Source organism: Miscanthus floridulus, chromosome 18 (genome assembly GCF_019320115.1).
Source record: "Miscanthus floridulus cultivar M001 chromosome 18, ASM1932011v1, whole genome shotgun sequence".
Taxonomy (NCBI): domain Eukaryota; kingdom Viridiplantae; phylum Streptophyta; class Magnoliopsida; order Poales; family Poaceae; genus Miscanthus; species Miscanthus floridulus.
In genome coordinates, this window is record NC_089597.1 from 59,739,427 (window position 1) to 59,753,126 (window position 13,700).

Here is a 13,700-nt window from a genome sequence, read left to right on the forward strand (position 1 = left end):
TATTCATTAAATGTGAATCACTTTAATTAGCACGCAACACGTAGTTGCATTCTTTTTTTGGGTTAGAGATAGTACATATATGATTGCCCCAGCTGCGAATGCAGTCGCGCGCCCCATGCCTGCTGATGCGTGCATGCAGATGGGGACCAACCATGTCCGCTTCTCTTGCCGCGCACATGGGACCGCTGAGCCTGCAGGGACCGCCTTTGCATGTGCCTGCTCATGTTGCAACATTAAACACTTCTGCAACAAACATCTGAAATAGGTGAAATATTTACAACATACGCTTGCAACATATGTTTTATAACAATTGCAACATATGAAACATCTAGATAAAACGCTTGCAACATAGGTCTGAAATAGATAAAACATTTTAAATGGACACTTGCAATATAGCCACTGAAACATATGCAACATCAAGATAAAATACTTGTAATATATGTCTGAAACATATGAAACATACACTTCCAACATACATATATAGTCATTGCAATATATGCAACATCCGAATAGAACACATGCAACGAAACATACGTTTGAAACACATGAAGCATACTACGCATGCAGATGTGGACCTACGCTCCTCTCACAAACTCCCAGCGCCTGTCCTTCTCCCTATGGTCAAAGCACATGCACGAGCCCCCATGCGTCGCATGCACCCTATGTCGAATGAGTGGCCGCACGCGCTCCCATGCGCTGCCCCACCTCACATGCACCCTAGGCTAAACGAATGGCAGCACATGCTCCCATGCGCTGCCCATGCACCTCATACCTAACGAGTGTCCGCACATGCTCCCATATGGGCCCCGTTCGCTTGGAGAAATCTGGAGAAATTTGTGAGAGAAAAATAATGTTCCGGATGAAAAAAGAAGTAGATCAAGCTGAATTTAAAGGCACGCGAACGGGGACATGCTGTCTTGCAGAATGGACGGGTGTGGGACCCGCTTGACGCACCTTTTTTTCTTGGTCCTCACGTGACGATTCTATGTAGGATTGGTTAATGTTGAAGGGCAGCATGTTAGCTTTTGGTTTATCTTAGGGCAGTCCCAATGAAAGAAATTAGTAGTTTCTATAACATAGGATACCACACAAAAAAAAGTACTGCTTTTCAACCCATGGTTTCTATGAGTAATAATTATTTTCTCTTTCTCTCTTCCAACTCTATCTTCTTCCTCCAATAGGAGTGCGGCACGAGCCCGCTAGAAACTTGTGGTTTCTCCCCAATGACAATTTTATGGTTTCTTGGTGCATTGAGTCAAAAGAAGACCTGATTTCTTCATGAGGAAACCATTTCTAGGATTTTTACTCTCTTTCTTCATTAATTACATTGCCATATCAACGTTTTGCCTACATGACAAGTCATTTAATGAGGATAGAAACCATCATCAATACACCATTGGGACTGCGCTTAGCCGGTCTAAGAACCCCTACATCATTCATTAACCAAATAAATAACCAAACTTATTACTATTAATTAACCAAAAAAAAACGCTACGAATAGCAGCTTCCCGTCCCCGCGCAGAATTCCCCCTCCTTCGCCGGTCTACGAACGAGGAGCGAGTGAACGGCACACCTCTGTCGACAACGACAGGCCGACCTCAGATAGTGAAGCCGCCCTGTTGTCCTGCCGCCCGCCCCGCTGCCCGCGTCGAAACTGCTGGTGAGCTCCCCTTCCATCACCACCGCCGCTGTTACGACTCCCGTAACCCTAGATTGCAGCGCCCCCACAGTTCGCCTCGCCCTCGGAACGTGGAAACCCTAGCCACCGTCGCCTGCCATGCGCCTTCTTTTTTATTATTGTCTAGATTTATGATTCTTCGCCTATCTTGCAGAATTGGGAAAAACCACGAATGGAGGGTGCCGTGACGGAGAATGCAGCGGTGCCCCTTGCAGCGGCAGCCCCGGAAGCCGCTGTCCACTCGGATCAGCGCGTGGAGGGTGATGCGGTGGTGGAGGACTCTGCGGCGTCCACGGTGGCTCCAGAGTCAACTTCTGACGCAGATCAGGCTATCGAGGATGCAGCCCCGGAGGACGGGGTGGACGAGTAAGTGATGCAGATTTATGTGACAGCTATTGCTCTGTACCACTGTATGTGCATTCTTCGATGATGGTTCTGTATAAAATCTCGATTTGCTTTATAGAGTGCTATGAAGATGTCCGTGTGATGCAATTGATGTCACCAGGGATACATCCATCCTAGTTTTGCACGATTTCTCATTGAGAAGGATGTTCATTTGTAGCAAAATCTTATAAGCATGTACAAGCAAACAGCCCTAAATGCGACCAAAGTGGAAGGGCGACGAAGAAAGTTCCCTTTGCAATTGGATCAAAACGTGGGCATGGCCTGGTTCATTGCAGACATTGGACAAGTGTGCCTTTTCTTTTTACCCCTGTGCTGTGGTATCTCTTTGACTCTGCACAGCTTGCATTGAAATGCTAAATTTCAGCAGAAATTTGGAGACCTTTTACCTTGATGTTTTTTTCTCTCTCTCGAAAATGCTGGAGAACTGCATGTGCATTATAGACTTGAAAGAAAATGGGCACAAGGGTGGCAAAAAAGATTACCAAAAAAATAAAGCACAAGAAGAAAAAGGAACAGAAGGGGGGGGGGGGGGGGGGGGGGGGGATGTTGTCAAAGAGCAAAGGAGATCTTTTACCTTTATGTTGTCATCCCATTTTTGCATCATATGGTTCTTTTGCAATCCAGATCACCAAGCTTGAAAGCACCTTCCCAATTTCTCGTTCAAGATATATTTTTCAAATTTATTAGATTGCATAGTGATTGTTTAATCTTGTAATTTTGAAACTCTTGATCCAGTCTAAGTGAAGTAGTTTCTTCGTTCGTCAAAATGTCAAAAAAATAATAATTTCATTAAAAAACAGGTTTGCTTCCTAATTCTTACACAACATGGTATCCAAAATAAACTTCAGCCTGGCATTGCTAAACATAATTCAGGGTCAATCTTTTCATATACATGGCCATACCAAAACCAAATATTCACTCAGATGCTATTGAAATTCAAATGGTGACTGCATTTTCCTCATGGCAACACCTTTTTTGATACAGTGGAAAGTTTTGCATGGACTCGAATTGTCTAGGAATTACAGCACGTCCACTTTGGTTAGGGTTCTTGTTTTCTTCCATGTTTAAAATCGCATCTCTTTGGCACATTGTTTTTTTAATATGGTAGGACAGCATAAACATTGCTGGTCTTCGCCTCCAATTTTGTTTACTGAATTTGACTTTAATTTTACTTTGCTTATGAGCTTTAGTGCAATGCATTATCATTTCAGGGATACAGTGACAAATGTTGATGTCAGTCCTGAGGACATGAGAAGCATCATTGAAGTTATAGCTGACACTGGAAAGTTCTGGTAGTAAACTTCTCCTATACTGCTTCATAGTTTCTATTCATGGATGAGTTTTCTGTTCTTTTAGAGTTTTAAGTTTTAACACTGAGTGCCTCCATCATTTTGCACAAAAAATAATTTAGTTTATTGCCTCATTTAAACTGATGATGGGTTTGTGTTTCATGGTCTTTGAGTAGAATCTGTTGTAAAATGCTAACCAGGCATGTACCAGGACACTAGGTTGATTATGTTTCTTTCATTTTGTTTTATAAAAATGCATTCTTGCTGCATCCAGAATACTGGGACAAAAGATTGGAGCACAACATTTATACTTGTGACTAACTCCTTTGCAGGCATGACTGGAGGTTCCTCAAGAGTGTACTGTCTCTTCAACTGAAGCAGGTATGTGTATTGGGTTTGGGTATGTTGGCTGTAGTGCGTGGTGATTTGTGTTGTGTATGTTTATCATCTAAACTGATGTTCATCATGTGAAGGTCTTGGATGAATATTTTGAGGTTGAAATGGTGAGCCAAAATGATGGGCAACAGAGGTATTTCTCAGAGCTATTTAGCCAGCTAAATGGTGGTATGACCTTCACACTTATTTTGTGCTATAAAGTTCGAGTAAATTTCTGTTGTTGTAGTGTATATGTATTTCTGAATATTTTCAAGGTGGAATAGACCTGTTTTCCTGGTTGACTGTAGATATCAAATTCTTCTTTGTTTGCCCTTTGAGTTATGCCGTAGCTCATGTTCTTAGCTGTGCATAGATATAGCTTATTTTGGTTGTTAAGAACTTGGAGCATTGAAATAGTACTCTTCCATGGCATTGGAAGCTAGACACTCCAATCTGCACTGCATGCCTTGTAATTGGCTGGTTCAAAGATTCAAGGGATATTATTGGTAAAAAAACTAGTGCTTGAAATTATTGGTGTCGCGCCTCTTGCATGAGTTTCCAACTCAAAGTTGGTGTAATGGTGCTTTTATATTTATGTGATATAGCTACATCATACCCCTGTTCTTCTATTACTTCTGTAGAACATTATTAAGTTGAGAATAGCATTTCATGGACCTTCTACTTGTTTGTTAACATTGCAAAAGCATTTAAATATATGATTAGACCAACTAGGTACTTGAAAGCTGGTGGTGGGTTTTCCATTGCAGCTCATACAAGGCCTACTTGCGCGTCAGCTAATTTATTTCTTACAGATAATTAGAGATAACTCCTTTTGTGGACTAGTTGCAATACCTGTTTTTGGACTATTTGCAAATATGTGATTGTTTGTTGAATTATTTTGCAGCCCTCGAGAGGTTTGAAGAGGGTCCTCCATTCACACTGCAAAGGCTTTGTGAGGTGAGACTTTCCCCTTCCATTTTGCTTCTAAAACTTATCCTAGAAATTTAGAGGGTGTTTGGTTTGAGGAATCAAACCATTCTAGATGAGGTGGTGCATCATGAATCCATTCATCAAATTTGATGGAATGACTACATTCCTCATACTAGTACTAATTAGTACCTTGTGAGGAATGAGGTGATGATGTGTCAACCCATTCCATTCCATAAACCAAACAAAAATAGTGAGAAGTTGATGGACTAACCCATTCCTCAAACCAAACACCATATTAATTTCAGTGACACAGTTACTTTTTCATTTATACCTTGCATTCATCCTATTTCGAAGCAAATAGTCTTACATTAGTTTCCATTGACAGATTTTGTTGGATCCAAAAGGAACATATACAAAATTATCAAAGCTTGCATTGGCCCTGGAGAAGGTTTGTCAGTTGAGCTTTCACTATTGCTTAGATATCAGTACCAATGTACCATGCGGTTCTTAGCTATGTTATCGTGTACTCTGAGTTTGCCCTATTGATCTAAAGTGCAAGTTTTTTACTTGTTGGTTTACCACCTAAAGTGAAAATAATGTACCTTGGTTTGAGTTATGATTTTTTGAAACAACATCGAGTGCACCTTGATAACAAATAGATCAATTAATTTACAATGCAGCAGTTGCTACAGTTCTTCTGTAAGTAAGAAAGACAAGATAAGGTTTCCCATGTCTTGGTGGACATTAAGTTGAGAGTTTATCTGCTGACAGTTTTTTTCATTCATTATGTTTGTGTTCTTCTATTTGTTCTGAAACATTCATTGCCAACTATGGTCTCTCTTGTTTGTAGAATCTCCTAGTTACATCTACAATAGCCAAGTGCACTGATCCATATCCAGCTGCTCATGGGCTGCCGTGTTCGGATTGCACACAAATTACAGAAAATTCTGGGCCTGCTGATGTAGAGTCGGTGAGCACACCTGAGCATACAACAGCAGTACCAAATGGAACAGAGCATGTATCAGGTGATGGTGACGAAGAGATGGCTGATGCAGAAGCTGAGGAATCATCTGGTAGCCACGATGTAGAGATGCAGGAGGACAAGCCTGATCAGGTTGATAATGTTAATTCCGATGCTAATCCTGGTGCTGCAGCTGCTCCTGAAGTAGTTAATGCCAGTGAATCCACATCGCAGCCGCAAAGTTGAGCTTGCTAGAAAAGAAAGTCATAGAACCAAGTCTCTAGTACAGCTGTCCATTTAGCAATCTGTGTGTTGCTCGCCTCCTCAAACAACCAGAAAGGGAATGTGGATTCAGAAGCTTACAGGGATTAGCTGATCGTACTAGATGTTGGTCATGCCTGAAACACTTTAAACTTTCCAGGAAATGCCTTACTCACAAAGGCCATGGTATGTTTTGATCAATTGTACCTTTGTTTCTGAGGCACCACATCGGTTAGAAAGTCTACGTGTTGCCAAAATCCATGAAAGATGAGTAAAACGAATATCTTCACTTAGTCTCTACTGAACTTATGATGTATCATGAGAAAGTGAATTTCATGCACGTCTTGCCCCGTCTGCCCCAGTATTTATTAGTGAACCCTGCACAAAATCTGTCAGTCCATCATTCATTTGTAATGACATTGCCCTGGTGCCTCAAGCAGTGCATCAAACATTTTGTACCACGGATTGTCCAATGCCAGCAATGTGCTTTAGAAGCTACTTGGCTCATTGCTGATGTGCACTAGATTAATGATATGCTAAATTTGTCTTCATTATCTAGTTTCCTAGTCCTAGAGCAAATATTTATCTTTGCTTGAAAGGTCAACAAGTCACGGTGTTTATTCCTTACCATGAGAGAATTCATCATAACCAAAAAGAATACATCAATTTCTTTGTTCTCAGGTGCACGTCAGACTATCTATCGTATGCTTTCTTCCCCATATCAGGTGGTGGAGACGATAGTCAAATGTGAAATGTAGCTACGATGTGGTGCAATGGTTCATGTTGCTATCAACTGGTGATGCAGACTCTTGCGTTTGTGTTGGTTTTGGATTGGTTCTTTGGTTGGGTGTAGGGCGACAATGTAGCGGCATTATAATGATTGGATACCTTAGCTAAATTTTCTAGTTATTCTTCGTTTCTTTCAATGGGTACGTTGTCTTCGGTCATGGCACCTGGCGAATACGTTGGTGTCAACTGCTGCAATTTCGGGCGAAGTCATGGGTACTGGCTTTTGTTATAGTAATTTTATTTTAAAACATTGATATGGTCCTTACCGAATGCAAGTTTAGTTGGGACATTGTTATTAGGTTATAATATGTTGTTTGGTTAAGAAAATATATTGTGACGGAGGTGTCTGTTTTATAACTTACCAATTTGTTTCCACCTCTACGGTTAACTTCTCAAGATTCACATGTATGTTCTTTTTGAATGACAAGAGTGAAGTCTTCAACATATTCAAATCTTTCATTGAGGGTTGAGAATGAGTTTGAATTGAAAATAAAAAAAGTGAAAAGTGACAATAATAGTAAATTCAAGAATACAAGAAATGGATAAGTTGTGCAATGAGGTGAGGATCAAACATGGGTTTTTCGATCAAATACACTCCACAATCAAATGACCTTGTTGAGAGAAAGAATATGACTCTAATTGATATGGTAAGGTCTATACTTAGTGAATACAATGTGAGTGACTCTTTTTTGGCAAAGCAATCAACATCGCTTGTCATGCAAGTAAAAGGCTCTATTGTCACCGCCTCGTACAGAAGACGCCATATGATGAGTTGTTGATTGAAAGGAAGCCAAATATTTCATACTTTTATGTCTTTGGTTACGCATGCTATATTCTTAAGAAAGACACAAGATTGAGCAAATTTGAGAGGAAGTGTGATGAGGGATTTCTTCTTGGTTGCTCCTTGAGTAGCAAGGCATATAGAGTGTACAACAAGACACATGGTATTATTGAGTTGGTTAATGATGTGGAGTTTGATACAACTAATAATGGGTCTTAAGTGCTAAATGAAAATTTAGATGATGTGAGAGGTGCCAAGCTAAATAAAGCAGTAAAGTATATGGCTAGACCTAGAGAGGTGCAAGAAGTTGATGATGGTTCTCTGGGTGTTACGGCATAGGTTAACTACGTCATGATAGGCTAGAGCACAGTATTTTAAGCTGCCTTGAAAACCACAGATCCCAAACTTTCTTCATGAACTTCTATTTCATTGTGCACATTTGTATCAAAATTTAGCTTGGTTTCTGTCTAAGAGCATCAAGAATCTGGAATGTGAAATGCTATTTCTTATTCTTCTGTTACTCAGTAGTTGATATGTTCTCCTTGCTTTCTAGTTCCAGTGCAAGTTGATATGCAATCAGCACACAGATGGATGCTACAATTATGGACTTAGTTTCCTTAATCATATTGTTAATCCTTCTGCACTCGGACAAATTCCACTGCCCCGGATAAGAGAATTGTTATTCCTTCTCTGGGTGTTACGGCATAGGTTACCTTGTATTTGTTTGGTACAATACTGGGTATACATAACATTATTAAGTATCGCTGAGTGCAGTTTATAATGTCGTCCTTTTTGTTTGACAGATAAAGGTCTGGAATGATCGCAGGGTAGCCCCTCTCTCTGTGCTGAAACCACATGATGGTCAATCATTTTACTCAGTTTCTTTCCTTACTGCACCTGAACAACCAAATCATATAAATCTTGTTACATCAGTATGTATTCTTGTGCCTTTTCAAATCTTTAGCCTAATCCTTGATGCAATGTTTTCTTATTGAAGGCTGGCATTCTTATTATGTTACCAGTTGTAGCAGGAGATCGTTAATTCGTTACTAGTTTAGAAGCGCTATTTGTTCGACTGACAAATGAAAGGTGTACTTTGTCCTGCTCATTAGACTAACCGTAGCGTAACCTCAGGCCCAGGCGTACTTTATCCTGCTCATTAGACTAGCCTTCGGATGTCCTGTGTAGGCACATGTTTGGTTACCTTTCTTGTACATAATTTCATTTCGTCTTAATCGAAAGGCAGAGCTTCTGCCATTGTTAAAAAAAAATCGTTTCTTTTTTACAACCACAAGGTACCTCATAATTGCACCTTCAAAAGCAGGGTTGAATAATTCGAAAAGAATCATATAGTTCCACAATCATAGCTCAGTTATGTTTTTGAACGACTGAACACGTAGTGCCAGTTCGTTTGAATAAAGCAGGAACAAATACAAATTTGTAACCCTGGGAGCTAGGTACGGGAGTAAAAAGATAAATTATAACGGACAACTTCAACAACAGTGAAAACACTAGAAACTACAACCGAACTAGTTGTGATTATTTTGTTGTAAATGTTTGAAATGATGTCATGCTTCATGTTAGTATTTGCTAGTTGCACCTTGGGAGGGGGGAATATATTTGTGAAAAAAATAATATTCCACCATTGTTATGTTACAACAATTTATTCCACTCTTGAAAGCTTTGCGAAGAAAACTCGTATCATGGCTCCTGTTTATCATCTTTCCTTTTTTCTTGAATGGTTTAGCATCTTTCCTGAATAGTAGTAGTAAATATTAGTCCCTTTATCACTTTATGTTACAGGGCCCATTGAACCGAGAAGTAAAAATTTGGGCCTCCACTAATGAAGAAGGTTGGTTGCTGCCGAGTGACTCGGAGACATGGAAATGCACTGAAACGCTGGAACTTATAAGTTCTCTGGAATAACAAAGGTTTGAGGAGGAATTTTTCAACCAAGTTGCAGTGTTGCCACAAGCTAGCCTTATATTGCTTGCAAATGCCAAAAAGAATGCTATTTATGCTGTGCATGTTGCGTATGGCCAAGATCCTGCTTCAACTCGGTTGGACTATATAGCGGATTTTACAGTTACGATGCCCATATTGAGTCTCACGGGAACACATGATACCGGACCTGATGGTGAACAAGTTGTTCAAGTTTATTGTGTCCAGACACTGGCTATCCAGCAGTATGGGTTGGAGTTATCGCTATGCCTTCCTCCTACAGCGAATAACACTGGACCTGGAAGAGATTCAGCTATTTCTCATTTAAATGAGAGGCTTCCAGAAATGGCAGCACTGGATTCTTCCACTGAAACTACTCCCGCTGATTCTTCTATTGCTGTTTTGACTGAGCCAATAACACTGGACCTGGAAGAGATTCAGCTATTTCTCATTTAAATGAGAGGCTTCCAGAAATGGCAGCACTCGATTCTTCCACTGAAACTACTCCCGCTGATTCTTCTATTGCTGTTTTGACTGAGCCATCAAGTGATAGTCAACGCACAGGTAATGTATAGTAACTTCATTCATATTTGTTTCAGTTAATTTAGATGATGCTTAGTACTCTCTCTGTCCCATAATATTTGACCTTCTAACATTTAAAATTTGTCCCAAATTAGTTGTCATTCTCACTTCCCAATGCACCTAAAGATGTCAACGGGCGTGATGCCCGCAGATACTACCTTCTCCGCGGGCATGCCCGTGTGCCCGCCAAATTGAGCATATACATAAACCATAGTGCATTACAAGAGATATAAAGATACAGATTCACAGCAAATCATGTATATATACATATATTTGCTTGTAGGTCCCACATGTTAGACCTGTGGAGCGGGTCTGGCGGATACGTGGGCGAGGATAGCAAATTTCTTTGCCCGCGAAGAACTATCCTCTGGGTTCAGGATGGTGCCTGCGCCCGTGCCCACGGGCAAGAAGTGGTGCCCGTATCCTTGCCTATCGGGTTCCATGCCCGCGGGCATGCGGGCATTCTGTGCCCGTTGCCATCTTTAAATGCACCTTTCTCTTTTCCCCGATACACTTCTATCTCTATATCTCTCATTTTCGTTTCCTGTGAACTACACCTTTTTCACTCCTTAATTCCTGTGCTGAGAGCTAAAAGGTCATCTATTATAGGGCGGACGGAGTACGATATAAGTATCAACTCCACCAGTTTGTTATGCAGAAGTTGGTTCTTCTTTCCCATGTTCCATCTGTAGATTCTACATCAAAGATGAATCTGGCTGGATCTCCAGTTGTCTGCGGACCAGTCATCTTTTGGTAGAAATGATAGCTTTGGAAAGGGAGGGCCGGGAGGTGGCCAGAGTGATGGTATAGCAATTTCAGATTCTTGTCCTGTGTTTCAGGTGGGAGGAGGCCATGCTATGCACTTGATAACTCCATCTGAAATCGTTTCAGGTGTGCTCACATCTGCTGAATCGGTTGCAAGTGGCAGCTTGCAGAATGTAAAAGCAGAAGCAAAATATTTTGATGAGAGAAAGTCAAATCAAACTGTTAACTTGAGGCTGGTAAGGAGACCCAAATTCTTGCTGAGAAAGAGAGACCTGCCAAGCCTTCAGAGCAAACTGTAGACACAGTCAGTGCATGCACAATAACAACTGACAAGTACAGCATAGAGGATTCATGGCCTCTGGCTGATAGACCAGTACCCATACTTTTGAAACAGTCTTCTGGGTCTGGAGATGAAAATGTTGTGAAGAGGGCAACTGAGGGTCCGTTTGGTTGGAGAGGCTGTTTTTGGAGGCTGCTTTTTCAGAAGTAGTTGTTTTTTTATAGTATATTTTTGAAAGCTGGTTTGACCCTGTTTTTGGCTTTTGGCTTTCTGCTTTTCAAAATTGGTGGAATAAAAAGCTTTTTCATAGTTGTTTCAGGAGAGATAAAGATAGAAAGTATATTTTATACTTGTTTAACCAAACAGCTTTCACATTTTCTACAGCTCACAGCCCACAGCAGCTTTTCCACAGCTCACAACCCACAGCAGCTTTTTCCTACAGCCACAGCCCAACCAAATACACACGGAAGCTTCTGAGGGAATAGACAGTCCTTGTTCAAGGGATTTACCGTTAACCTCATCTACCAAAGAGGGAAATATCATGCATCATCAAGTGCCTGGGCAATTGTCTCTTTCTACATGCACTTTCGATTCTATTGATCCCTCGCGTGAACCTCGAAACAACGAGAACCCTCCTGAAGCTATTCGAGGAACACTGCAGCAGGTGATTTTGCATTAAATATTTTTGCCCCACTGTGCGAATCTTGTATTTAATATATGCTCTTGTTGACTGCTTAAAAATATTTTCTAGGGAATGTGTCTTGAGCCCCACATTGTCTTCTCTGAGATGCAATTATTTCCTCCGTATTTGTTTTTGGCAAAATTCATCTTAGATAATTGAGTTATGGTCCATCACTTTATATATGATAGTAGTGTTGATTCCTAGCTGTCCTGCACAGGTAAGCAACTAGCTTATCAGTACACACACTCACTCACTATGGCTAGAGGTAGAAGAAGAGATTGAGAACAGCGCACACACACTCAGCACAAGCACCAGCATTGACCGAAGCCCTGTCCTTTGGTTTGTGACAACTAAACTAAGTATTCCATTGCCCTTTGGATAGAATATATACAACTCCAGCTGTATCTTTACAAGGTATATAGTTGTTGGTCAACTACCTACTCCTGAGTACAATAGTACACAAACTACCTACTCCTAAGGTAGATGGTACACCAACTATCTACTCCTAGCAGTACAAAACTTACCTCAACCCACTACCAAGTCATGACTGATGTAATAGCTATCAACTAATGTACTAGATGTGACCTATTGTAATACTACTATAGCTACAGAAACTGGTCGACAGAGCCAATCAGTACCCAACTCCCAACAGGGAGTGGTCGGCCGAGCCGACCAGTCTCCAACCAAGGAGAAATGGGGAGTAACAGATTATGTCTAACAATTCTTTCCCTAATTCTGCTACTAGCTCGATGCCTTGACCTCATCCATACTAATCATCTTCCTCAGCTCCATGAACCGTAGGTGTCCGAGTGACTTGGTGAGGATGTCAGCGAGCTGTCTGCCGGTTTCGATAAACTCGATGATGATCTACCCTCCATCGATGCAATCCCGGAGGAAGTGAAACTTGATGTCGATGTTCTTGCTCCGGTCGTGAAGGATAGGGTTCTTGGTGAGGGCGATGGCGGACTGGTTGTCCACCATCAGAGCGGGTAGGTGAGCTTCCTTGCCGGTCAACTCGCCCAGCAGCCGTCGTGGCCGCTGCGACGTACTTCACCTCACACCTCGATAGCGCCATGATCTTTTGCTTCAGCGACTGCCAAGCAATGGGGGCCGCTCCAAAGAAGACGAGCACGCCGAAGGTGCTCCGTCGCCCACTAATGTCTCCCGCCATGTCCGTATCGCTGAAAATAGTGAGCTCCGGCTCACCTTCCTTTACCTTGGGGGTGCCTCACTAAACACCGTAAGCCGCAACCCTCCCATGCCACCACTCTTGGGGAAGATGATCACTTGATCGAGCGTCCCCTTGACGTAGCGCAACAACCTTTTCACTGTCAACCAGTGATCTTCGCGTGGGTCCTCCATGAAACGGCTGACGTACCCAACCGCGAACGCAATGTTCGGTCGGGTATGAATGAGGTAGCATAGCCCGCCGATGATACTCCAGTAGTGTGTCGCGTCCACCTTTGCAGCAGTGCTGTGCTTGCTCAGCTTCAGCCGCTCCTCCATCGGAGTCGCGCACGGCTTGCACTCCGCCATGCCGCCGCGCTCTAGCAGCTTCTCCACGTAGGTGCGTTGACCTAGGGAGATGCTCTGCTTCCCTTGTCTCACCTCAATGCCGAGGTAGTAGGAGAGCACGCTGAGATCGCTCATCTTGAAATGAGTCGCCATCTCACGCTTGAAACCATCGATGTCCTATGCTCGTGCTCCGGTGACGATTAAGTCATCCACGTACACGCCGACGATGAGCTCCTCCTTTCCCCGTCACCGTGTGTAGAGCACGTGCTCTGTAGTGCAGTGAGTGAACCCAAGCTCACCCAAGGTGGCGTCGAGCTTGGCGTTCCATGCCTGAGGGTCCTGCTGCATCCTGTAGAGCGCCTTGCACAGCTTGAGCACCATGTGCTCAGCGCCCTTGACGACGAAGCTCGGTGCTTGCTTGACGAAGACCGTCTCCGCGAGCTCGCCATTGAGGAACACAAACTTG

At 42.3% G+C, this 13,700-nt stretch overlaps 2 protein-coding genes across 2 annotated transcripts; one reads left to right on the forward strand and one right to left on the reverse strand.

Moving 5' to 3' along the window:
• The first annotated feature begins 1,509 nt into the window (after positions 1-1,509).
• Positions 1,510-6,192, forward strand: LOC136520908 (uncharacterized). Its single transcript, XM_066514586.1, has 8 exons — positions 1,510-1,660; positions 1,833-2,044; positions 3,295-3,375; positions 3,705-3,753; positions 3,846-3,936; positions 4,652-4,704; positions 5,063-5,125; positions 5,528-6,192. Exons 2-8 carry the CDS (start codon positions 1,851-1,853, stop codon positions 5,882-5,884), a joined length of 888 nt encoding a protein of 295 aa, XP_066370683.1. The 5' UTR covers positions 1,510-1,660; positions 1,833-1,850; the 3' UTR covers positions 5,885-6,192.
• A 5,223-nt stretch (positions 6,193-11,415) lies between these two features.
• Positions 11,416-13,387, reverse strand: LOC136523918 (uncharacterized mitochondrial protein AtMg00810-like). The gene is made up of 2 exons (XM_066517432.1): positions 12,936-13,387; positions 11,416-11,473 (listed from the first exon to the last, which is right to left on the reverse strand). The coding sequence occupies exons 1-2, from the start codon at positions 13,385-13,387 to the stop codon at positions 11,416-11,418; spliced, it is 510 nt and encodes a 169-aa protein (XP_066373529.1).
• Positions 13,388-13,700: the final 313 nt, after the last annotated feature.

Bases quoted from the DNA above. Each gene is read 5' to 3' on its own strand.
- LOC136523918 (XM_066517432.1), bottom strand. From the start codon at position 13,387: ATGGCGACTCATTTCAAGATGAGCGATCTCAGCGTGCTCTCCTACTAC. The intron at 11,474-12,935 runs GTAAAGGAAGGT...CTGTGGCTGTAG, and splicing joins TTTAGTGAGGCACCCCCAAG to GAAAAAGCTGCTGTGGGTTG.
- LOC136520908 (XM_066514586.1), top strand. From the start codon at position 1,851: ATGGAGGGTGCCGTGACGGAGAATGCAGCGGTGCCCCTTGCAGCGGCA. The intron at 3,376-3,704 runs GTAGTAAACTTC...ACTCCTTTGCAG, and splicing joins GCTGACACTGGAAAGTTCTG to GCATGACTGGAGGTTCCTCA. The intron at 3,754-3,845 runs GTATGTGTATTG...CATCATGTGAAG, and splicing joins TGTCTCTTCAACTGAAGCAG to GTCTTGGATGAATATTTTGA.